Source organism: Panthera pardus, unplaced genomic scaffold, assembly GCF_024362965.1.
Source record: "Panthera pardus isolate Hobbes unplaced genomic scaffold, ASM2436296v1 HiC_scaffold_17, whole genome shotgun sequence".
NCBI classification, from domain to species: Eukaryota; Metazoa; Chordata; class Mammalia; order Carnivora; family Felidae; genus Panthera; species Panthera pardus.
The window spans coordinates 46,413,810-46,441,012 of NW_026526732.1; the positions used below are offsets into that span (position 1 = coordinate 46,413,810).

The 27,203-nt window shown below is 34.5% G+C and overlaps 1 protein-coding gene across 2 annotated transcripts in view; it reads right to left on the minus strand.

Moving 5' to 3' along the window:
- The window catches only part of KPNA5 (karyopherin subunit alpha 5), a 43,054-nt gene that overhangs the window by 15,166 nt on the left and 685 nt on the right, over positions 1-27,203 (minus strand). The window contains exons 1-8 of one of the 2 annotated variants that reach the window (XM_053904543.1): positions 26,970-27,075; positions 21,818-21,951; positions 20,295-20,396; positions 20,076-20,175; positions 18,461-18,555; positions 17,364-17,495; positions 15,124-15,212; positions 5,206-5,305 (exon numbers count right to left, since the gene is read on the minus strand). In XM_053904543.1, the coding sequence (XP_053760518.1) occupies positions 5,206-5,305; positions 15,124-15,212; positions 17,364-17,495; positions 18,461-18,555; positions 20,076-20,175; positions 20,295-20,396; positions 21,818-21,946 (747 nt within the window). In that variant the 5' untranslated portion in view covers positions 21,947-21,951; positions 26,970-27,075. Of the gene's footprint in view, positions 1-5,205; positions 5,306-15,123; positions 15,213-17,363; positions 17,496-18,460; positions 18,556-20,075; positions 20,176-20,294; positions 20,397-21,817; positions 21,952-26,969; positions 27,076-27,203 lie in introns of those variants that run through there. The other variant, XM_019418173.2, reaches the window with a different exon arrangement.

Consider the following 27,203-nt stretch of genomic DNA (forward strand, 5'->3'; position numbering starts at 1 on the left):
ATGTTTGTTTATTTTTGAGGGAGAAAGAGAGAGCATGCATGTACACACACACATAAACCACACACAGGGGTGGGCAGAGAGAGGGAGACAGAATCCTAAGCAGGCTCCAGGCTGTCACGGCGGAGCCCCGACGCAGGGCTCAAACTCATGAACCGTGAGATCATGACCCGAGCTGAAATCAAGAGTCAGACACTTAACCAACTGAGCCACCCAGGCGTCCTTGAAGTTTGTTTTGTTTTGTTTTGTTTTGTTTTATCAGCAACATAAAGTATCCCTTCTATCTCAGAAAAGGGCTGTATGCTAAATTTAGATATGCTACAAAAAAAAAGAGTAATGATAGCATTTTCATGCTTAGTATTTTATTTTTATTCAAAAAAAATTTTTTTTAAATGTTTACTTATTTTTTGAGAGAGAGAGAGAGAGAGAGAGAGAGCGAGCAGGGGAAAGACAGAGAGAGATGGAGACACAAAGTCCGAAGCAGGCTCCAGGCTCCAGTTGTCAGCACAGAGCCCAAGACACGGAGCTCAAACTCATGGACCGTGAGATCATGACCTAAGCCGAAGTCAAACGCTTAACCAACTGAGCCACCCAGATGCCCCTCATGCTCTAGTATTTTAGATGAATTTTCTCTTTACCTTGATTTTAAAGACTGCCAGGACATAAACTATAACCTTCTAAAAATACTTATCAATGTTCTCTGCTGGGCCGTCTCCTGTAAGGATGACCCTAGGGCCCTGGAACAAGAAATAGTTTCTTTACAAAATAGATGTGTTTGTAAGTTAGTAAAACAAATCTGCACAACTGGATCCTTCCTGAACAATCATGCCTTCACCCTTGCCAACCACCTTCTCTTCCTTGAACAGAGAAATGTGTAAATTATTTTTAAAGCAAATATAAATTTTTGAGTTAAAAAATTCAGCATAGCTAATCCATATCTTTGTACTGACTTAAAAAACAGTGAAGTACTACATATTTTTAAAGGACACAAAATAAAATTATTTCTGATTCACTGTCTTCTCAGAACAAGGAAAAGAAGAAAGAGAAATACAAATTCTATCTCTGAGGAGTGCAGTGGACATCGGTAATCCTGCCCGTAATATATAGGGGACACGATTATAAATGAGGAGGGAAAGGTGGCACCTCAATGCCTGGAGAGGTAGCTACCAATAAGAAGGAAGCTTAAAAAAAAAAGAAGAAGAAAGCTAATTTATCATCCAACTATCATCCCAAAGATCTCTAGAATCAGAGGTACCAGGTATCACAGAAAACACAGAAGAGGAACAGTGTTAAAACAGAAAGAGCTTAAAAATCTAAATGGGAAACAGGTTAGACTCTGGGTCCCTACCATATAGGTAGGTGTCTAATATTCTCAATGCTACCAAAGACTAGAGGTTTATTTTTAATTTTTTTTTTCAACGTTTTTTATTTATTTTTTTGGGACAGAGAGAGACAGAGCATGAACGGGGGAGGGGCAGAGAGAGAGGGAGACACAGAATCGGAAACAGGCTCCAGGCTCCGAGCCATCAGCCCAGAGCCCGACGTGGGGCTCGAACTCATGGACCGCGAGATCGTGACCTGGCTGAAGTCGGACGCTTAACCGACTGCGCCACCCAGGCGCCCCTAGAGGTTTATTTTAAGGAGAAGCTGAACAACAAAAAGTGAACTACAGAAACTGAACTTTGGGGTATCAGGCATAGACAAGGTTGAAATAAAGCACAGGATCAGAAATTCCAGAGTAAAAGTTTACATACTAACTGAAGAAATCCTCTAGCCGTCTTCCAATACCCAATTCTCACATCTCCAGTAGTATTATCTATACACCACACCTCAACCCAATCTATTTACTTTCCAGCAGGAGACTGGAAAATCGTCTCTGGAGACAGTATGATCTCAGAAAGCATACTGAAATTTGGAGTTCCTCAGAGAAAACATGGTTTTGCTGTCCAATTACTCTGTAATGAAGTCCATGAAATGATGAGTCTAAACACCCACCTATCTACCCATTTTCCATTTAGCTTTTACTGCCTGCTTCCTAAGTATGTCCAGAGTACCCAAGACCACCAGTTAAATGAGGAGATCCCCCAGTAAAAATGAGACTAAGACAAACAAACCATAAACAAAACAAAAACATACAAAAAAAGAGACACCAGAAAAAATAAAAGCTCAAAAAAACTGTAAATCCTCACAGATACACAATTTGCTAGGTCCATAAAAGAAGCTTATAGAAGAAGTCTATATAAAAATGAGCAGAAAACAAAAAAAAAAATCTTGAAAATATAAAATATGATTGTAAAAATAAAAATTTCAAAAAAAGTCAACAATACAGGAAAAATCTCTCATAGAAAAATCACAGAAAATGTACGCAACAAAAGTCTTAAGCCCTTTTAACGTGAATTACACTATAAGCTTGGGATATATAAGTAAACAAGAAGAGACAAAGATTCCTAACTCTAAGGAGTTTATATTTTAATGGAAGATTTTTTTAAATTAATATATGTAAAAAATTTTAAAAACACATACTATGTTAAAGGATGCTGAGGAAAAAAATTAGATTAAAATGTGGAAGTCAGTGGCTGGAGGCAGTGACAGATTACATTATTATACACAGTAATCAGAGTAGAGCTCATGGAAAAGGTGATTTATAAGCAAGCAGTTAAGGAAGAAAAGGGAATTAGGTACATATTAAGCAGATACTGAGCATTAAGTTGTAGGCCAATGGTTCTCAAAGTGTGGTCCATGGACCCCTGGAGGATTCCTGAAACTTTCAGGGGGCTCTTTAATGCCAAAACCATTTTCATAATTATTCTAACACATAATGGGTCTTTTTCACTTTGTTGACATTTGTACTAAAGCTACAAAAGCAATGGTGGGTAAAACTATCAGTACTTCAGTATAAATCAAGGCAGTAGTGGGGCGCCGGGGTGGCTCAGTCGGTTGAGCGTCCGACTTCAGCTCAGGTCACGATCTCGCAATCTCGCGGTCCGTGAGTTCGAGCCCCGCATCAGGATCTGGGCTGATGGCTCAGAGCCTGGAGCCTGCTTCTGATTCTGTGTCTCCATCTCTCTCTGCTCCTCCCCCGTTCATGCTCTGTCTCTCTCTCTCTGTCTCAAAAATAAATAAAAACGTTAAAAAAAAAAAAAATCAAGGCAGTAGTACCAAAGTGTACCACTGATCTTTGAATTTTTTACCTCCACATACTTAGAAGGGGAGAGAAACCCAGTTTCATTTAAGAATTAACTTGTTAAAACAGTTAAAACTACTAATTTTATTAAATCTCAACTCCTGAATACAGGTTTTTTTGAATACATTATAAGATGAAATGGGAAATATGCACATACACATATATATACATATAAAATATATTTTAAGGGGCACCTGGATGGCTCAGTAGGTTAAGCAGCTGACTCTTGATTTAAGCTCAGGTCATGATCTCATGGTTCATGAGTTTGAGCCACTTGGGATTCTGTCTCTCCCTCTCTGCCCCTATCCCATTTGTGCACTGTCTTTCCTTCTCTCTCTCAAAAATAAATAAATATATATTTAAAAAAATAATCCAATACTGTTACTAATAGGGAAAAAGGAAAAATCAAACATGGCATTTTAAACTAATTATATATTTACAACTATCACATAATTATTATTTAAAAATATACACATACAGATCCACACTATTTTAAAAGCAGAGGAAGGCAACAAAACCCCAAACACTTAAAAGGAATGTATTTTAAAGAAAGAAATTTAAAATGAAAAGCAATGCATAAACCAAAGTTCACGGAGTAAAATCTCAATTAAAGTAGCATTTTTAAGAGGTAAAATAGATTACAATGATTGCTAAAACCATAAATATAATTAGCAAGCAAATTCTACATTCAAGTCTAAACATATAAATAGCTGGTGAAAGATTCACCACCATCAGTTGAATGGACCCTTATCATCTCCTTAGATAAAATATGAACATTTTCTTTCCTTCCAATTCTATAATGATCATGCCAAATAATCAGCTTTTTTATATAGGTTTTTTTCTAAGGCTGTTTGAGGGGTACTTGTGTACCACATAATATTCTTTTCCTTGTATTATACACAGTCCAAATACTCATTTCTTCTTTCACTATTAAAGTGAAAATTATAAAAAATCCTTTTATACTGAATAAGGCCATTGTTGCAACATTGTTTTATAATATGCTTCCTCGAGGAGCTGTGGTACAACTTATGCAAAACTTTTCTAAGATATAGATCTATTAAACCAAATTTCTGATTAAAATAATAATTTTGTTCCTCCTTTTAGCATACTTTACAATGCTTTAAACTAGCTCTTTAGTCATATTATGCACTTGTCAACAAACATGGAATAGAATAAGCATAGATGGTAGTATAAGAATTTTATGAACTATGATTGAACCCATAACATGCTATGGGGTGTGGAGAAAGATCAACAGAATCATGGTACCAATGAGATTTTAAAGTCGTGTTGGCAGTTCACATGAAATGTGGCCAAATCATCCATTTTCAAAACTGGAATGGTTAAAGCATAAATGAGAAGGCATACTAATTCATGCATATTTTTGAATAAGGAATTTATTATTTTTTGCCCCCAGAAACGTTATCACTAAATCCACACCAGATTTTGAGCTCTTGTTCCTCTTTAATTAATACTGAATTCAGAAGAAGTATAATGATAGCCCAGAAATTTACCTACATTCTATTTTTTTAACAGCATCTTATTGGTAAGACAATAGAACTAGACTGGGAATTTATTAATAATAATCTACTCTTTTAGCAGAATATGAGGAGATGGGGAAAAAGATATTCTAAACAGATAAAAAGTACACTGGGAAAGCAGAAGCCACCATGGACTAATTACTTTTCAGATTTTACAACTAAGAGTAGACCTGGATGAATTACCTTTACCTTTTTAGGGGCTTCAATTTCCTATAAATGAAAAGGACTAGACTAGTGGATTTCTAAAGTCAACATTAACGTACATAAACAACAAAGTGACAATGGTTGCTGAGGGGCAATCAATGAGGTAAAGTAAGAGCAGAAGGGAAACTTCTTTTCCACTGTATATCTCAATATTGTCTGGTCAATAAAGAAAATAATTACCAAAAAAAGGCATAATGTTTCCTTCAATCTCTAAAAATCTATTATAAGGAGATTTAAACATTTACATAGATAGATTCCTTAATTTGTATATTTTATTCATACCTTACTAAAGTTTGGAGGAGGGTTTTTCCCTCTACATAAATTTGAGAGGGCCCATACAGCATTTCTGGTTGTTGTTAGTCTGTTTGAATTTGTTAATAACCTGCCAAAAAAAAAAAAAAAAAAAAAAAAGAAAGAAACAAAGAAAGAAAGAAAGAAAAAAAAGAAAAGAAAAAAGAAAATTGTCACTTTACATTCATTTTTTCTCTTTAGCTATTTTGTATCATAAAGTATAAAAATTCGCAATATATTTCATAAGGTAGTCAAACCCAAGTGGTAAACTAGGAAAGGGGAATTTTAAAAATAATTATATCCCCAGAAATAAAAATATATATCACCACTTTATTTTTAAAAATTGGAATCTATGATCTGAATAGATTTTTACAAGACATAAAACATGTCAAAATAAAGGGTGTCATGGAAAACTGACTCATTTCTATATACTTTAAAAAGAGTATTGGATTACTTTTTTTTTTACCATGAAAATAATACATTATACTTTTAGGAAGCAAGGTATGTACACAGGGTCAAATCAAATGCAGATCAGCTACTGAGAAGAGATGTTTTGTTCTGAATAGATTGTCTCTCAGTATATTTGATCTGCAACCTGCCACAGCTATACAGAAACTAGGTTTAAAAAAAAAAAAACCTCTATTCTGTAGTGACATCAGCAAAAATGGTAGAGAAGGTAACTTTTGCAGCTTGTCCCCCACTAGAAAAAAATATATAAACAACAACAAAAAAATCTGCAAACTTTGTCAGAATCAACTTTATCAGAACTCTTGAAGACAGGGGCACCTGGGCAGCTAAGTCACTTAAGCATCCAATTCTTGGAGTTTCAGCTCAGGTCATGATCTCACAATCAGTGAGATGGAGCCTAACCCCTAGTGGGCATTGCAGTGCTGAGCCTGCTTGGGATTCTCTCTCCCTCTCTGCCCCTCCCCCATTTGCAGCACTCTCTCTCAAAATAAACATTAAAAAAAAAAAAAAAAAAGAAATCCCAAATACAAAATCTAACAGCGTGTGCTGTTAGGAAATAGAAGCAAAACAGCAAAGACACTCCAAACCCAGCACAGAAGAGAAATAATAAAGATCAGAGCAGAAATAAACAATATAGAATCTAAAAAAACTGTAGAGCAGATCAATGAAACCAAGAGTTGTTTTTTTTAAAAAAAAAAAACAAAATTGATAAACCTCTAGCCAGGCTTCTCAAAAAGAAAAGGGAGATGACCCAAATAGATAAAATCATGAATGAAAATGGAATTATTACAACCAATCCCTCAGAAATACAAGCAATTATCAGGGAATACTATGAAAAATTATATGCCAACAAACTGGACAAACTGGAAGAAATTGACAAATTCCTAAGCACTCACAAACTTCCAAAACTCAAACGGGAAGAAATAGAAAATTTGAATAGACCCATAACCAGTGAGGAAATTGAATCAGTTATTAAAAATCTCCCAACAAATAAGAGTCCAGGACCAGATGGCTTCCCTGGGGAATTCTACCAGACATTTAAAGCAGAGATAACACCTATCCTTCTCAAACTGTTCCAAAAAATAGAAAGGGAAGGAAAACTTCCAGACTCATTCTATGAAGCCAGCATTACTTTGATTCCCAAACCAGACAGAGACCCAGAAAAAAAAAGAGAACTATAAGCCAATATCCCTGATGAATATGGATGCAAAAATTCTCAACAAGATACTAGCAAATTGAATTCAACAGCACATAAAATTATTCACCATGATCAAGTGGGATCATTCCTGGGCTGCAGGGCTGGTTCCACATTCGTAAATCAATCAACGTGATACATCACATTAATAAGATAAGAACCATATGATCCTGTCAATCGAGGCAGAAAAGCTTTTGACAACATTCAGCATCCTTTCTTAATAAAAACCCTCGAGAAACTCAGGATAGAAGGAACACATTTAAACATCATAAAAGCCATTTATGAAAAGCCCACAGCTAATACCATCCTCAATGGGGAAAAACTGAGAGCTTTCCCGCTGAGATCAGGAACACGACAGGGATGTCCACTCTCACTGCTGTTGTTTAACATAGTGTTGGAAGTTCTAGCATCAGCAATCAGACAACAAAAGGAAATCAAAGGCATCAAAATTGGCAAAGATGAAGTCAAGCTTTCACTTTTTGCAGGTGACATGATACTATATGTGGAAAACCTGACAGATTCCACCAAAAGTCTGCTAGAACTGATACATGAATTCAGCAAAGTCGCAGGATACAAAATTAATGTACAGAAATCAGTTGCATTCTTATACACTAATAATGAAGCAACAGAAAGACAAATAAAGAAACTGATCCCATTCACAATTGCACCAAGAAGCATAAAATACCTAGGAATAAACCTAACCAAAGATGTACAAGATCTGTATGCTGAAAACTATAGAAAGCTTATGAAAGAAATTGAAGAAGATATAAAGAAATGGGAAAAACATTCCATGTTCATGGATTGGAAGAATAAATGTTGTCAAAATGTCAATACTACCCAAAGCTATCTACACATTCAATGCAATCCTAATCAAAATTGCACCAGCATTCTTCTCGAAGCTAGAACAAGCAATCCTAAAATTTGTATGGAACCACAAAAGGCCCCAAATAGCCAAAGTAATTTTGAAGAAAACCAAAGCATCACAATCCCAGACTTTAGCCTCTACTACAAAGCTGTAATCATCAAGATAGCATGGTACTGGCACAAAAACAGACACATAGACCAATGGAATAGAGTAGAGGCTCCAGAATTGGACCCACAAATGTATGGCAAACTAATGTTTAACAAAGCAGGAAAGAATATCCAATGGAAAAAAGACAGTCTCTTTAACAAATGGTGCTGGGAAAACTGGACAGCAACATGCACACGAATGAAACTAGACCACTTTCTTACACCATTCACAAAAATAAACTCAAAATGGATGAAGGACCTGAATGTGAGACAGGAAACCATCAAAACCCTAGAGGAGAAAGCAGGAAAAAACCTCTTTGACCTCAGCCGCAGCAATTTCTTACTTGACACATCTCCAAAGGCAAGGGAATTAAAAGCAAAAATGAACTATTGGGACCTCGTGAAGATAAAAAGCTTCTGCACTGCAAAGGAAAAAATCAACAAAACTAAAAGGCAACCGACAGAATGGGAAAAGATATTTGCAAATGACATATCAGACAAAGGGCTAGTATCCAAAAATCTATAAAGAGCTCACCAAACTCCATACCCGAAAAACAAATAATCCAGTGAAGAAATGGGCAGAAGACATGAATAGACACTTCTCTAAAGAAAACATCCAGATGGCCAACAGGCACATGAAAAAATGCTCAACGTCACTCCTCATCAGGGAAATACAAATCAAAACCATACTGAGATATCACCTCACGCCAGTCAGAGTGGCCAAAATGAACAAATCAGGAGACTATAGATGCTAGAGAGGATGTGGAGAAACAGGAACCCTCTTGCACTGTTGGTGGGAATGCAAATTGGTGCAGCCACTCTGGAAAGTGTGGATGTTCATCAAAAATTAAAAATAGATCTATCTTATGACTGCTAGGAATTTACCCAAGGGATACTGCTAGGAATTTACAGGAGTGCTGATGCATAGGGGCACTTGTACCCCAATGTTTATAGCAGCACTCTCCACAATAGCCAAATTATGGAAAGAGCCTAAATGTCCATCAACTGATGAATGGATAAAGAAACTGTGGTTTACATATATAATGGAATACTACTTGGCAATGAGAAAGAATGAAATCTGGCCTTTTGTAGCAACGTGGATGGAACTGGAGAGTGTGATGCTAGGTGAAATAAGTCATACAGAGAAAGACAGATACCGTATGTTTTCACTCTTATGTGGATCCTGAGAAACTTAACAGAAGACCATGGGGGAGGGGAAGGGAAAAAAAAAGAGAGGGAGGGAGGCAAACCATAAGAGACTCTTAAAAGCTGAGAATAAACTGAGGGTTGATGGGGGGTGGGAGGGAGGGGAAAGTGGGTGATGGGCATTGAGGAGGGCACCTGTTGGGATGAGCACTGGGTGTTGTATGGAAACCAATTTGTCAATTAATTTCATATTTAAAAAAAAAGAACTCTTGAAAACAGTCAAAAGTTTACAAAGAAAACTTTTAAATAGGAAAGGGCTAAAATGTGGTGGGCTTTAAACAGCATAATTTACCCTTGCCCAACTCCCTCCCCACTCTGGCAGCAGTCTTTTTTACATTTTTTTTTAATGTTTATTTATTTTTGAGAGAGACAGAGACAGAGTTGAGCAGGGGAGGGGCAGAGAGAAAGGGAGACAGAATCCGGAGCAGCCTCCAGGCTCTGAGCAAGCTGTCAGCACAGAGCCTGAGGTGGGGCTCAAACCCACAAACCGACAGATCATGACCTGAGCTGAAGTCAGAGGCTTCAGCTGAGCCAACTGAGCCACCCAGGCACTCCCTGGCAACAGTCTTGAAGAAGAAAGCTAGAGCTCCCACTGTGAGTTCCTGGTTCTAAAAATAGAGCTAAAGAGACGTGTTTCCGAGAAATTGTGTCTGTCTGTTTTGATCTGTGTGGGTGCTGCCTGCAGGACTGATGCAGGGGGCTTGACTTTGTTTTGTCTAACTAGGAACTCCTCATTAAGACCAGCAGCTAAATTCTCATCAAAATCCATGGAAGACAGAAGGCAATGAGATTTATATTTAATCTGCTGAAAAAAAAAAAAAAAAAAGCTGTCAACCAAGAATTCTGTATCCTGCAGGAATTCTATATCATGTAAAACTATCCTTCAAAATAATCAAAGAGAGAGTAAAAGATTCCCTGCACAACAAAAGCTGAGAAAATTCATCACTAGTAGATTTGCTTTACAAAAGTAACTAAAACTGAAAGCACAGTAAACAGTAACTCAAAACCAGAAGAAAAAAAAAGAACACTGCTAAAAATAAGTATATAGGTTAATATAAAAGCTAGTAGTTTTGATTTGTAATTTTTCTTTTTTTTCTATAGGATTTAAAAAATAAATAAAGTAATAATTATAAGTCGATGTTAACTGGCATACAATGTACAATGTTATTTTTGACAATAGCAACTTAAAGGAGGTAGGACAGTAATATACAGGAGCAAAGTTTTTTCATAAGATTGAGATTAAATTGGTATTAATTTAAACAAGGTTATTGTAAGTTTAAGATGTTAACTGTACTCCCTGGATTAATCATTAAGAAAATAACTAGAAAATATACAGAAAAGGAGATGAGAAAGGAATCAATACCATATCTTACCACAAAAAATCAAACACAAAAGAAGGCAATAAGGAACTGAGAAGCAAAAAAGATATAAAACATACAGAACACAATAAAATGGCAGAAGTCCTTCCTTGTCAGTATTTATGCTGATTACAAATGGATTAAAGCCTTCAATTAGAAGGCAGTGACTGGCAGAATACATTTTTAAAAAACCCAAAAATAAACAAGCAACAATCTATAAGCCATCTATAATAAACTTTACAAGATACTCACTTTAGATTTAAAGGCACAAAGAGGCTGAAAGTGAAGGATGGAATCAGATAAATACTAATTATACTAGTATCAGATAAACAGACTTCAAGTTAAAAGTTATTTTAAGGTGGGGTGCCTGGGTGGCTCAGTTGGTTAAGCCACTGACTCTTGATTTCAGCTCAGGTCATGATCCTATGGTTCATGGGTTCGAGCCCCAAGTCTGGCTCTGCACTGACAATGTGGGGCCTGCTTGGGATTCTCTCTTTCTCTCTGCCCCTCCCCCTGCTCGCTCACTCTCTCTCTTAAAATAAATAAACTTAAAAAAAAGTTATTTTAAGAGACAAACACGAATACTATATATTGATAAAAAAAAATCAATCCATAATGAAGATATAACACTTAAAACTTATAAAACCTAACAACACAGCAAAGTATACAAAGCAAAAATGGTTACACCTGAAGGAAGAAATACACAGTTGAACAATCATAGTTAGAAACTTCAATACACTGTTTTCAGTAATGGATAGAACACCTAGATAGATGATCAGCAAAAAAACAGGGAACTTCAACAAGACTATAAACCAACTAAATATAAAAGACACCTATACAACATTCAACTCAGTAACAACAGAATATATATTCTTCTCAAGTGCACATTAAACATTCCTCAGGATATACTTTATGTTAGATCACAAAGCACTACCAATGAACAAGTCAAAAAAGAAATCCAGGAACAAATTTCACCTAAACACCATCAAAAAAATAATAAAATACTAAGGAATAAATTTAATCAGTTCTGTACCCTGAAAACAGATTCATATGGAATTGCAAGGAACCCTCTATAGCTAAAACAACCTTAACCAAAAAAAGAAAATTGAAGGACTCACGTGTTCTCGTTTCAAAATCTACCACAAAGGTACTGAAATCAAAACAATATGGCACTGGCATAAGGATAGATGTATATATCAATGGAACAGAATTAAGACTCTAGAAATGAACCCACACATGTATAGTCAACTCATTTACAACAAAGGTGTCAAGACTGTTCAATGGGGAAAGAATATTTTGTTCAACAAATCATGCTGGGATAAGTGAGTGCCCAAATGCAACTCACATCATATAAAAAAAAAAAATAACTCAAAATGGATCAAAGATGTAAATATAAGAGCTAAGACCGTAAGATTCTTAGAAGAGAACATAATGGCAAATATTCACAACCTTAAATTTGGCAATGGTTTCTTACATACGACACCAAATGCATAAGCAACAAAAGGAAAAAACAGATACATTGGATTTCATCAATTTAAAAAACTTTTGTGAATCGATGGACACTATCAAGAGAGTAAAGACAACCCAGAGAACGCAAAACAAAACAAAACAAAACAAACTGTAAATCATTTACCTGATAAGAATCTATTCAGAATATACGAAGAAATCTTTTTTTTTAATGTTTATTTATTTTTGAGAGAGAGAGACAGAGCGCGAGCAGGGGAGGGGCAGGGAGAGAGGGAGACACAGAATCTGAAGCAGGCTCCAGGCTCTGAGCTGTCATCACAGAGCCTAATGCGGGACTTGAACTCATGAACCGTGATATCATGACCTAAGCCTAAGTTGGACACAACTGACTGAACCACCCAGGCACCCCTATGAAGAATTCTTGTAACACAACAACAAGACAAATAACTAAATTTAAAAAAATACTCAAAAGACTTAATAAACATTCTCCAAAGAAAATATACATATGGCCAACAAACCTATGAAAAGATGTTCAATGCAAATCAAAGCAAAATGAGATACCGTCTTACAGCCTTAAATCAGAATCAGAATAACAGATAACAAGCGCTGATGAGAATATGGAAAACCTGAAACTCTCATACATTGCTGGTGGGAATGTAAAATGGTACTGCTGCTATGGAAAACAGTTTGGTGATTCTTAAACAGTTAAAGATAGAATTACCATACAACCCAGCAATTCTATTCATAGGTATATACCTAAAAAGAATGAATGTTCATAGGAATACTATATAATCAAAAGATGGGGGGGGAAAAACCCCAAATGACCATCAACTGATGAATAAGGGAACAAAATACAATAGAAGATTATTCAGCCACAAAAATAATGAAGTACTGATACATGCTATAATATGGATGAACCTTGAAAACATATGCTAAGTGAAAGAAGCCAGATACAAAAGGTCACACAACATATGATTCCATTTTTATGAAATATCCAGAATAGCCAAATCCACAGAAACAGTGGATTAGTGATTTCCCAGAGCTGAGGCTGTGAGGAAATAGGATATGACAGCTTAATGGGTCATGCAGTTTCTGCTTGGGGTGTTAAAAGTTCTGGAACTAAATAATTGTGATAGGTACAAAACACTGCTTAATGCCAGTGAGCTGTATATTTTAAAACAGTCAAAATGGTAAATTTTGTTATATTATCTTTTATCATACATAAAAACAAAATCTGTTCTACATGTCTTCCTACAGTCTTTGAAACCTCCTAAAATCGTAACACATTTAGAAATAAAATAATTATATTGACATTTTATATCAGGGATTGAGAAACTTTTTAAATAAATACTTTAGGCTTTGCACACCTTTCTGTGTAGTAACTATTCAACTGTGCTGACGTAGCATGAAAGCAACCATAGATATTAAGTAAGCAAATGGGAATGACTATGTTACAATAAAATTTAATTTACAAAACAGGAAGCAGGCCGGATTTGGCCTGAGGACTGCAGTTGTCCAAGCTCTGTTGTATACTACTCTTCTTTAACTATATTAATGGGGTTATTATATAAATTAAAGTTGAACTAAATTAAAACAACAAATGTGTCAGTATATGAAGTCTATAGTAGTAAGAAGTTTACATTTACCGAGAGGTTTATGTTTACTGAAAAGTTATATTTACTGATATCAAATGAAGTAAAGTAAAACAAATTAAAACTCAAACACAATTGATAAAACCATTAACAGAAGTTTTACATTTACTTATCAACTAAAATGTGAACTTCAATGTGAACAACAGATAATCCATGATCTTTTTTAAGCTAATAACTTTCATCCTTTTGCCCAACTAAAGTGTATGCATCTGGTAGCTAAGTTGACATAATTTCTTTTTCACTATCTTTCTCAATTTTTTAATGAAACTGAAACTTACTTTTTAAGCCTATTCTTTTTCTGAAATTTATTATGTTTATAACTATTTAGCTGGGTGCTTTTGTTCTCCTTTAGAGCTTTATTTTTTTGTTTTGTTTTGTTTCTTTGGTCATGATTAAAATTTCCTTAAACATTTAAAGGAATCAGAATTAAGAAATGCTTACATATTATTTCATAAACCATTACCAACTTGAAATACTAACAAATAAGAAAATGAGACAGCAAAAGTAAAAAGAAACAAAGTGCTCAATCTACAAACCCTATAATCAGGCCAGAAAAATCTCAAATTGAAAATTTAAGAGATACTTTTAACAGTATGAAATTCAAAATAACTCTGATATTGAACTCTAAATCAGTATTTTATTTTATAGCACAGCTAAATTCTCCAACACTTTGGAACATTAACTTTGAACAAGCCCAAAGTTAATGACATAGCAAGTGGTTCAGTGGCCTGCACATACTAAATATTCGATGTTATTGAGTGAAATGCTGAGAAATCACTCTATTCATGGAAAGTTACCCTCTCTAAAAGAATAAAATATCTTTTGCAAACTAGTATCTAAAGTTTATTCTTCCTATTCAATTTTTCAGCTTGGAGAGAATGACTAATAGCACAGAAATGACAAAATTTTTCCTTTCAACCATCTCAACTAGTTTTTTTCTTTTTCACTACTTGCCAGTGGCAATTAGCCTAAAAAAAGATCTTTTTAGTGAAAGGTAGCCAAGATGAATAAAGGAATTTAACTTTCAAATAATTTCATGAAATTTCTGTAAAGGATTTAGAATAATTCCTTTTTAAAAAAAACGTGTAATGTATTTGAAAAAGAAACCACTAGATAAATCGTTTAAGTAAAATTCTAACTCTGAAAGAAAAACCTCTTATGATCTTTGTTCTCTGAACATTTCAAAATCAAATATAAAAACCTGATATCCTAAATACATCATCTGTTCATGCACTAAAGATTCCATGCTTTAGCAAAACTTAAATTTTTACTGTAGTGCAACTACTTATATCCTCATTTTATAGAATTATTTCAGCACAGTAAGCATCAAGCACACAATGAACACTGTTAAGTATTGCTTAAGAAAAAATAAAGATGGATACGATAAAAGTAGAAACATTTTTAATCTACTTTCAAGCTATTACTCTTGGTACAGCTAAACAGAAGCCAAATTTAAAAGCATCACTGAAGAATGCAATTGTGTATACAGAAATATACTGCAGAATATAATTTTTTTCCCAAAACTAGTATTCATTTGTGATAAAGTACTTACTCTAAAAGAGGTGGAAGTATTTCACAATTCAAAACAAAATCTCTGCATTCGGCATTGTCACCAGCAATATTGCCAAGTGCCCAAACAGCCTTAGAAAAATGAGAAAGAGATATCCTGTTACAACAATATCTTAAATAAGATGCTTTCTCTTACAAATAAGATTTTAGTACAGAATGAACAAAGTAATAGCTTCCAAGATGTTTAAAAAAACAAAACATTCTAGATGGACAGTAAGAAAAGTTTAAAAGTGCCATTTACTAATATTTTTAGTCAAACTCAAGGATTGGGCATTAAACAATTTTTTCATTACATACTAGTGAAATGTTTATTCTGTTCAACAAAGAGACTGTCTACTCCGAATCTACATGGATTCAGATAAGATATATTAATTTAGTGAATTATTTAATTACTTATACTAGAGGTTTGCTCTTATGCCAAGGAATCCACTCACTGGGAAGGGACTGATTTGTAAAAAAAGGGAAGGAGACACAAAACACAGAAAAGTGAGGTAAAGCTAATATCAGAATTGGCTTGGGATTGATCTTTGAAAATAAGTTTAGAATTAGTCCAGATTCATCATAATTTTTTTAAATAATTGGAAATAAAGATTCACTTATTAAACTTCAATTAAATGATAAATTCTACAAATACAAATCATCATTTCATTATATTCTTAATCAAATTTTTCAAGTAAGTACACAAGTAGACAAGTCACGTTTTTCAATTGACAAAGTTTTAACATTTAAAACATGAGTTAATATTTTTAACATCAACTCTAGACCTAAGTTTATTTTCTATTTTTTTTTAATTTTTTTTTTAACGTTTATTTATTTTTGAGACAGAGACTGCATGAACGGGGGAGGGTCAGAGAGGGAGGGAGACACAGAATCTGAAACAGGCTCCAGGCTCTGAGCGGTCAGCACAGAGCCCGACACGGGGCTCGAACTCATGGACCGCGAGATCATGACCTGAGCCGAAGTCGGATGCTTAACCGACTGAGCCACCCAGGCGCCCCTATTTTCTATTTTTTTTAAGAAAAACCTTCTATAAGGGGCACTGGGTGGCTCAATCGGTTAAGTGTCCAACTCTTGATCTTGGCTCAGGTCATGATCTCATGGCTCATGAGTTCAACCCCTGCATTGGGGCTCTGTGTTGGCATTGCAGAGCCTGCTTGGGATTCTCTCTCTCTCCCTCTCCCTCTAACCCTCCCCATCTGTCTCACTCTGAAAATAAATAAAATAAACTCAAAAAAAAAAAAAGAAAGATCTTTTATGAGATAGGTGCTTTAACCAAGTAAGCCATATATAGCTACCTTAAGAAAACTCTTTTAAATTAATGATATTTTTCACCCTGTGGAATTGATATCCTATTGGTGGGGAAATCAATACATATAACTTTTTTGGAGGTCAACTTTGAAATATGTAATAAGAACTTAAAATTTTTTCTTTTACCATAATTAAGTCATTTTTCCTAATGAAATAATCAAGAGACAGATAAAGATTGATATATAATGTTCCTCACATATCAGTAACATTAATAAGCTAGAAATAACACGATGTATAATATAACTGAGGGATAGATAACAAATTATGGTAATATATCTGACTAGATAATGAGTAATCAATAAATCTTCTTGGAAGAATAATTAATGTCATTAGAAAAGGCTCCTAATATCAATGCTATGTGGGGGGAAAAACCCCATATACTGTATACATAAAACTAAACAGATGAATGGACAACAGATAAATCTGCCATAAAAACAGTTCAAAACAAAAATACCACATTTTATTTTCTTTTGTTGGTACAAATCATATGTGATTAAAATTTACCTCTTACAACAACTATGAGAATTTATTTATGTTTATTTTAAAACAGTTCTATTAAAAATAATGTGATATTTAAAAACAACAACAACAACAAAAAAATAATCTATGGACAAGCAAAGAATGAGGAGTCAGACCAGCCCAGGTTTAAAACTTGGTTCAGCCATTCACTGTGACTTTGGGTAAATTACTAACTTTCTGGGTCTCAGTATGCTCTGTTATACATGGGAATAGTAATTTTTGATAGTTGAGATCATACAGAGAACCCAGGATTATGCCTGAGACAGTGCATTCTACTTTCATTCTAATTTGACACCAAATAGAAATTACTGTGTTTTAAGAAATGAAATGCACATGCAACTCTCAAGAAAACATGAAAATCTAGTAAACATAACCATTCATATTAGAAACATATACCTGTTCTTGCACATCTTCATGTTCTGAATTAAGAAGTTTGATAAAAATTGGAACAGCTCCAGTTTCAATCACTACCTTGGTATGCAGAAAAGTTCCAGATGCTATATTAGTTAATGCCCATGCAGCTTCAAACTAAGGAAAAATAGAAGTAGAATAAGTGAGAGCACCAAAGAAATGTCAAAAAGAAAGGAAAGAGGGAGAGTAAAGACTTAGCTGAACAACCTGGAAGACTGATTTACAACTAGTAAAATTAATCAGATTTCATAAATAAAAACTCTTAATTTTGAAAAAGGACTCAATCTGGGGCGCCTGGGTAGCTCAGTCGGTTGAGCGTCCAACTTAGGCTCAGGTCATAATCTCAAGGTTTGTGAGTTTGTGCCCCACAGCAGGCTCTGTGCTGACAGCTCAGAGCCCATTTCAGATCCTCTGTCGTCCTTTCTGCCCCTCCCCTGCTCTCTCTCTCAAAAATAAATAATAAAAACATTAAAAAAAAAGACTCAATCTGGAAAAATAAGAACTGAAAAAAATATAATGAAAATGTATAAAATCATGAACAATAAATGAACACATCTGAAATTATAATTCACAAAACTAATGTTTAGTATTAAAGAGTCAGGTATTCTGACAGAAGCAATGCTCTTTTGGACAAACCTAACTTTTTATAATCAGTAAATTATATTGATTAGTTTTTTGGGTTTTTTTTTTCAAAAAAAAAACTTAATCACATAAAAATATTTTAAGAGGTAAAAGAGCTTATACTAAAATGTTACAACCCTAATTAGCTAAGGGTCAAAAAAATTTACCCATTAATATTTTGAGGTTTTCTAAAACAAAAAATTTATTAAAGGTTGACAGCTACAAAATTTTTATTAAATTAAGAATGACTTTATATACTTTTCCCAAAATTGTTTAACAGAACAAACGTTCCTAGGAGAAACCAGCATTGCAAACATGACCAGGGCCAGACAGGTGGCACCACCTCTCCCTTTATTCCTGAATGCTTAAATATATTCAGTACTGTAGAACTTACTTTCACTAGAAACTTTAATCACATGTTATTTCTGGAAAGAATTAAGAAAGAAAACTTTAGAACTCACTTGTAAAGTACAATTTTCATTTCTTTCAAGAAATTTCACAAATCTCTGTACAACTCCTGGTTTCTGTATAACCTGATCAATTGGTGGATTAGGTTCTAAAAATTAAAAAGAATTAAGTTATTACATGACACAAAAAGACAATAATCTGGTCCCGGTGTCAATTAACAGGACACACAAAATAACTTTCCTAGGTTTCACTGACCAAGTTTAAAAGCCTCAGGTATATGTAATTGAAGTAAACAAATGTTCTCCTAATTGCAATGTTTACTGCAAATTCTTTTACATTGACCACAGTAAGACAAATCCTAAAATATTTCCTATACAAATATTTAATTTTGTAAGTTGAAGGCTATTTCAAAGGTCACCTTCGCAACATGGAGTATTTCAGTCTAACATTCGAAACACCAACTGAAAGATAATGTTCCCTCTAATTCTTCATAAGCATACTCCACTTTCCAGGGATGTCCCCTTCCCTGTCAACCATTGCTAATGCTTTCCAGTCAAGTTATGTTCCATTTTGTCAGAGTATAATCCATTATTTACAGAAATGCTACTGAACTATTAGTATTCTTCATAAATTTTCATGAAATGCAGAGGACTTTTGAGAACCACAAAATCTCTAGGAAATTTTCAAACAAAGATACGCAAAAATAAAACCAAGATATTTTAGCAATTGGCAATCTAAGTACCAAAAAGTCTTTCTTCTCCCTTGGTTTCAACAAAAAGTATATTCTTATGGTTCCCAAGCAACTTCTCGGTTAGTGTTCCTTATTTATCAGTCAGTATAGCATAAGACTCTTGAGCTCCAGGTTTTGAGTGAGTTCAAGCGCCATGCTGGGTGTGGTGCCTACTTAAAAAAAAAAAAATTAATTAATTAACTTTATTAAAAAAAATAGATATTTTTTAAAAAGTTTTTTATTTTGAGAGAGAAAGAGACAGCGTGCGTGTGCGCAAGCAGGGGAGGGGAAGGCAGAGAAGGAGAGAGAGAGAATCCCAAGCAGGCTCTGTGCTATCACTGTGTAGCCTGACATAGGGCTTAAACTCACTAACTGTGAGATCATGACATGAGCCAAAATCAAGAGTTGGACGCTTACTCGACTGAGCCATCCAGGGACCCCCTCCAAAAATATATCTTATTTAAAAGTACATTTTAAAGAAAAATTAAGACGTACAGACAAAGAAGAGTGCCTTAAAAAAAAAATCCAATAAATAAAACTCTAGTGCAGAATCTTGTAATATCAAATAAGCATACTGAAATGGGTGATGGGTTAAGGAGCGCACTTGGTATGATGAGCACTGGAGGTTATATGTAAGCAATGAATTACTAAATTCTACTTCTGCAACCAATATACACTATATGTTAACTAACTAGAATTTAAATACAAATTTGGAGGGAAAAAAAAAGTGACATCAATTTTAAATCGTGTCATTACTAGTTCAGTTCATTATCCATTAGCATTAGCAAATTTTAAAGCTTATTTTATCATGTTGATCTAGAAAAAGTAACGACCCATAGCCTTCTTTTATTAAATGATTAAATTTTCTGGTTTTATAAGATAAATGTACTAAATTAAATTGCTTATTAAAAATCAATTCGTAAAATAATAATTCTTGCCTTTAGAAAGCAGCTTTCTAAATTTCTGTGTTGCTGTAAGCTGTTGATCAGCGTTATTAGAAAAAATCATCTGAACCATATCTGTGGTGATAACTTCTTCCTAAAACACAGAAAATATAATTTATCATTTAAATATTTTATATGAATAATATTTGCTGTATCCACTACCTCCAAAATATTATTGAAGTAGAATCTGAAATATATTTTTGTAATATCTACCTCTGGAATAGGTACAGTGGAACTGATATCTGGATCCTGGATTGGACTTTCTAGCATAGATTCATCATTTCTGGGCAAAGAGACATTTCTGCGTTTGAACAGCTGTAATAAAGAACAAACACTTTATACATAAAACACTGAATTCCCATAGAATTATATTTTTCATTTAAGTGTACAAAACAAACTAATAATCTTATCACTTAAAATTCCAAATATTTTAGGTGTTTCTCAATCACTATGCCATGAAGACCTTAATAATCTTTGAGAAGTTAAACTTTCCAAGCTAGGTTAGCCTCTATTCTGCAGATTGCTGTCAGTCATTCTTAATTTCAGATCTTTTACCAATGGCGGGTCCCTTCAGTGCAGTACACATTTATGTTTTATAGTACTTGTAAAAGCACATATGCTCACACTAGTGTATGAGATGTCTAAAAATTTTTCAAAATTTTTTCCAAGAAATCTTAATAAAAAAGCAAATTAGTTACCTAAGAAAAATAATGTGGCATATTAACACACTTAGTATATCAGATTAATAAGGAATAGAGAACAACTCTCAGGAAAGATGGCCCTATCCTTATTATTTCAGAAGTGAAAAAAATAATAAAGAAAAAAAAGATAAGAGAAATAAAGCATAGAGAAGTCACTGAGTAGGATGCATAGATACATTTCCTACATCAAAATAGAGAGGAAAATTTCTGGTATCATATTCTTTTTGATAGCTAAATAATTACCACTCTTCTTCAGCCAGTATAGTTCTTTCTAATCATTCACTCAACAGATTTTTTTAATTTTTTTTTTGAGTTCCTACTATAATATAGTTAGGACTGTGCTAGATAATACAGATAGGGAGATGACAAATCATATTTATAAAACAGGGTCTTTCTCTACTTTCTTCATTGCTAGCCCTTTCTGCACATTAGTTTTAATTTACGCATGTGAAGACTATACCCTCTTAATTACTTATAAATATTTCTAAACTTAAGTATAACTTGGAATGAAAAGCATTGAGAGGCACTCTTTCTAATGATGTTTCTATTCCTTATGTCACATATACAAAGTTCAGAACAGAGAAGTCTTAGAGATCTAGCTGGCTGATGAGACTGCAGAAGGAACAGTATGATCAGCATAGGAAGATGACTACAATTAACTTAAAAGCAAGAACTGTGAAAACCACAAAGCAACAAATGAATACAATATTTTTTGGGGAAGAATTTTACAATGACAAACAGAAGTGATCTAAACAGGCTTAAGGGTAAAAAATCCTTAGCACTGGGATAAAATATAATTAACAGAAAAGTTTTATCAATAGAACAGAAAAGCTGTTCCTCTCAATGATTAAAAATAGTACAGGTTTCTGATTCATGAATTACTCCTGGAGTCTAACAAATTAAAGGATAGACTTATATTCAATTTCCTAAAACACTTTTTCATTTAAAATTATCTAAAAATAAGCAATAATAACGCAACTTCTAAAATCTATACAGTTTTGTGATAAACAGAATTAAATATTTTGAAACACCTACCTGTTCTTCCCTTTTTTGTTTTCGAAGCTGTATTCCTTCTTCTTCTCTTCGTCTGCGCATCTCTTGGGGGTTTAGGGCTTTGTTCTTATAACTTTTCATTCTATAGTTATCTTTCCCTGGACTAGCCATGGCATCTTAAGGTTAGGAGAGAAGAAACAGATACTTGTAACTCTCAAAACAACATGAAATGTTTACTCTAGGAAAACTAAGTTCATGCTTACTGCTTAAATAGAATTACAAAATCCATTCTAAAGATCATGTACAAAGAATACATTCCCTCATTCCCATAACAAAATTGGGGCAAAAGGACCAAATATTTTAAGGACTAAACTATCAAACAAATAATAGATTTTGGTCTAAACACAGATAAAGTCATTACCCTAACTTCACTGGTTTTAAGACGCACTCCCCAAAGCCTGCTGTTTTAACCTTTCTGAAGTAGGAAACGTCTTATATTCACTGTCAGCCAGGAAATTATCAATCATGAAATAGTTGGGTAAAAAACTTCTAGGGGTGCCTGAGTGGCTCAGTCGGTTAAGCAGTTGACTCTTGATTTTGGCTCAGCTCATGATGTCATGGTTTGTGAGATGGAGCCCCACATCAAGCTCTGCGCTGAAGGGCAAAGCCTGGTTGGAATTCTCTCTCTCTCTTTCTCTCTCTCCCTCTCTCTCTCAAAATAAGTAAATAATAATAATTTTTTTAAAAAAACTTTTTATTTTTTAATGTTTATTTATTTTTGAGAGTGAGAGTGTGTGCATGCACAAGCAGGGGAGGAGCAGAGAGAGAGGGAAACACAGAATCCAAAGCAGGTTCTAGGCTCTCAGCTGTCAGCGGAGAGCCAGACGTGGGGCTCGAACCCATGAACCGTAAGATCGTAACTTGAGCCACAGTTGGATCCTTAACCAACTGAACCACCCAGGCGGCTCCAAAATAACATTTAAAAAAAAAAAGAATTGGAAAAAAAAAAAACCTCCTAAGTTATGCTCCCAACAAGATCAAGAAATGGCCAGAATGAAATACCTTATTTTCAAGGGAACATGGTATTAGGCTTCAATAAGCACAGGTCAAATATTTTTGGGGGTCTGGCTTCTTTTATTTACTTAAAGTGCTGCCTTCAGAACTAAGACTGGGGGTGCCTGGTGGCTCAGTCGGTGGCTCTGCCTCTCCCCTGTTCATGCTCTGTCTCCCCCCGAAAATAAAATAAAATGTTAAAAAAAATTAAAAAAAAAAAAACAAAAACTAAGGCTGCATGGGTCATGACTTCAGTCATGACTGCAATACTAGTTTGCAGTACTATGGTATAATTAGTTCTCTTTAAATGCTGAAATACTTATATATTTTTAAGTAGTTTTATTATAAATGTATTTAAAAACATTAACATTTATATAAACATTTTCTTACAAATGCACTTACAGTATTTTATGTAACATGTTACATTTAAAATAATAATTTTACTTTCAGAAACCAAAGAGAATATTGTGATCAATTAACACTATGAAGTAAACAGAAGAAAAAGAAGGTTGGCATTTATCTGCTATCTCTGATGTCAAAGACAGACTAATGAAGTAGCAAATTATACTGTAATTAGTAGAGTAGCTGAAACATATGCATTGAATCCCGTGAAAGCCCAGAAGACCTAGCAGCTAACTGTGCCTCAGGGAGCTCTGAAAATCTTCACAGTTATCTTAAAGGAAGAGCAAGAATTTGCCAGGAAAGAGGATGAAAAGGGAAAGGGAAGGAACAAGCATTTCAAGCAGAGGGAATACATGCAAAGGCACAGTTCTTGCAGAAAACTGGCATAATCACAAAACAGTAAGAAATTAAGTGTGCCTAAATTAAATTCATGGGAGAAAAGGCAGGAGATAAAGCTAGAAATGTAACTAAGAACACCTATGGTTCCTGCAACGAGGTTGAGAAATTTGGATTTGATCCTAAGGAACAGAATTAAAGAAATTAAAGAGAAGATTGTTTTGAACTTTGATGATGAAGACCAGAACTAAATTAATAGTTACACTGGAAATGTAGAAGACTGTTGATTCTAGAAACATTGCAGAAATTGATTCAAAAAGAATAAGAGACCAAATAAATATAAGAAATATGAGGTGAATAAGAAAAAGGAGTTTAGGAAACCCTATGGTTTTTAGCTTGAGCTATTTCAGTACAATGACAAAATAAGCCAAGACAGGGAATACAGATGGAGTATCAGAGGGATGGTTTTGTTTGATTGCTAGCTTGTTTTTGAGATGAAAACAATAAACTTTTCTTTTTAAAGTTACATACAGTAAAACAAGCACTCCTTTGGTATAAAGTTCTATGAATTTGACAAATGCACAGCATAAAACCATCACAATCAAGATACAAACAGCTCCATGACCCCTAAAAAACTTTGTCATGCTGGGGTGTCTGGGTGGCTCAGTCAGTTGAGCATCCAACTTTGGCTCTGGTCATGATCTCACAGTTCGGTTCGTGGGTTTGAGCCCCAGGTCAGGCTCTGTGCTGACAGCTCAGAGCCTGGAGCCTGCTTCAGATTCTGTGTCTCCTTCTCTCTCTGCCCCTCCCCCCCCCAAGAAGTAAATAGACATTAAAAAACATTTTTTTTAATAAAAAATAAAAAACTTCCTCATGCTGCTCCAATTAGCCCCTCTTCCACCCTTAATACCTGGCAATCACTGACTTGTTCTCTATCTCCACAGTTCTGACTTTTCCTGAATTTCACAGTAAGTGGAATAAAAACAGTGTATAGTCTTGAATTGGCTTCTTTCATTTAGCATAGTGTATCTATGAGATCCATATTGTTGGCATATATCAATAATTCATTCCTTATTGTTGAGTAGTATTCAATTGCATGCGTATATCACAGTTGCTCGATTCATTAGTTGAAGGACATTTAGGTTGTTTCTAATTTAGTACAATTATGAATAAATGTTATAAATATTCATGTACAGGTTTTTGTGTAAATATGTTTTCATTTCTCTCGGGTAAATATTTAGAAGTAGGACTGATGGATAACATGGTAAGTTTATGCCTCCCATTTTATAAGAAACTGCCAAACAGCAAAGTATTGTACCATTTTGTACTCCCATCAGCAATGTGTAAGAGTTCCTGTTGCTCTTTGTTCTGCTACAGTTGGTACTGCCAGAATTTTGTTGTTGTTAATTGTAGCCATTCTAATACATGTATAGTAACTTTCATTTTAAATGTGTTCAATTTATAATACTTAGGACACATACAGGAAATTTAGACCTATAGATGGTTAAAAATATGGGTCAAACCCCAGGAAGAATCCTAATTGATAATCCACGATCATGTACAGCTATAAAAGAAAGGTGACCAAGGATTGAAATCTTGAGGATGTTTATCTCTTAGTGGGAAAAGGAGCAAAGGACCAAAAAGAAATAGGTCAGAGAAATAAGAGAACCAGAAGAAAGAGGAAAGAGAGGAGAATTCAAAAGACAAGGTTGTATTTAATTTATAGTAGCACTGAAAACAGACCACTTGATTTATTCATTCTTTGATTCATCCAGCAAATCTAAGTGCCTACAATAAGCCAGGTGCCACACAAGGCATCAGATTTGATAATTAGGTCACTGGTAAAGACAGTGAGAGAAATTTCATTAGTGGTGGAGCTAAAAGTAGAATGGAAAAGGCTGAGCACTTCAGAATGATGTGAAAGATACTTTGTGCCTCTGAACTTAACACATGTACATTATAGCAATTAAGGTATATTTACACTTGACCAAAATCCTTCTTTAAAATAATTAATGAATTGATTTCAATAATACTGTGTGGACCTACAAATACTTATCATTAGAAACAGCTCAATCTAACTTTATTAATAAAAACAGTGTGCAGCAGTATTCCCTAAGTATTTCATATATAAACATTCTGGCTCATTAATAACAGCTTTGGCTCTGAGATGAGAAAAAGATGAGTTCACTACAGAACAAACTGGACTTCAACATTAGTTGTTGACTTATGCTCAATAAATACAAAATATTTTAGGAAAATGAAATGTTCATAGTAATAAGTCTCTTAATGTTTATCACCTACACATTAGGCTTTTCGAGGCCATCGGCCTCTAATCTTTTTTTGATCACATATCCTTACGTATGCAAAATATATTTGTGCAGGGGCGCATGAGTGGCTCAGTCAGTTACACATCAAACTCTTGATTTGGGCTCAGGTCATGATCTCACACTTCATGAGATCAAGCCCCACAACACATCAGGCTAAGAGTGCAGAGCGTGCTTGGGATTCTCTCTCCCTCTCCCTCTGCCCCTTTCCCACTTGTGCTCTTCTCTCTAAATAAATAAATAAATAAATAAATAAATAAATAAATAAGTAAATTTGTGTATTCATCCTCAATGTTTATTTATATACAAGTATTACTAGCCTAATAATCTCTCCCATTACAAAATTCACAAATAGAAAATTTTTTTATAGAATAGTTTTAAAAGGTAAGGAAACAAGTTCTAGTATTTTCTCCCCACATCTACTTCAGTTACCTTGTGCCTCTCCAGCCTACACACCGGACACTACTTCTAATTAATCATTAATCTAGGTGCCCACATTAAAATCTTTAATATAAATGGTAACCAAATAAAATCTACCCCCAACAACTCATGTATCATTTGTTCCTTTTTCTGGTACTATTTAATACCTGCATCCTCACTGCAATTGCTTTAAAGGAGACATATAGTCCAAGAACAATCTCTAAAGGTACCTCACCAGAGAGGATTGTTCCCTTTTCTGTAAAATAACTTTAAAGACTACTTCAAAGGTTACCATCTCATACAAGTTATTTTAAATATAAGAAATGCCATTCAGATACTTTGAGACTGCAGGACAGAGATTCTTTCTCTCTCTCTCTCTCTTCTCCCAGTTATAAGCTTATTTTTCACTCAGCTTTTTGAAAAACTGTTTTGAGGTTGGGCAAGTAATTGCATCTTGAACTTCTTCTAATATATATTAACGGAATTTCTTGTGCCCCTAAAGCCTCCATTTCTACGGGTCTGGATGCGTATTAGTAAAAATATAAGGCTGGTACAAAGGGGTAAGTGTTCTGACTACATCCCCTATAACCAAACAAGCAGTACTTAAAGAGCTAAAGGATAAGGCTGTTTCTTGTTTACCAAAAAAGAAAATCGCTTACTGAGTGCTGTTATTAAGAGACATCAAGTCAGACGTAAAATGCTTTTAAAAGCCTAAGAGTAAATGCCGATGTCATATTCTTTTGAAGTATCACTATCTCGTTGCACACCTTTCGAATCCTTCGCCTCTCATGCATTACCGAGGAAACACTTGTTAAATTTTCATCTTGGAACGGAGCTATTAGAAGCATCTATCCCACCCAGTCCCGCGTCGACATCCAGGTGGAGGAGGGAAG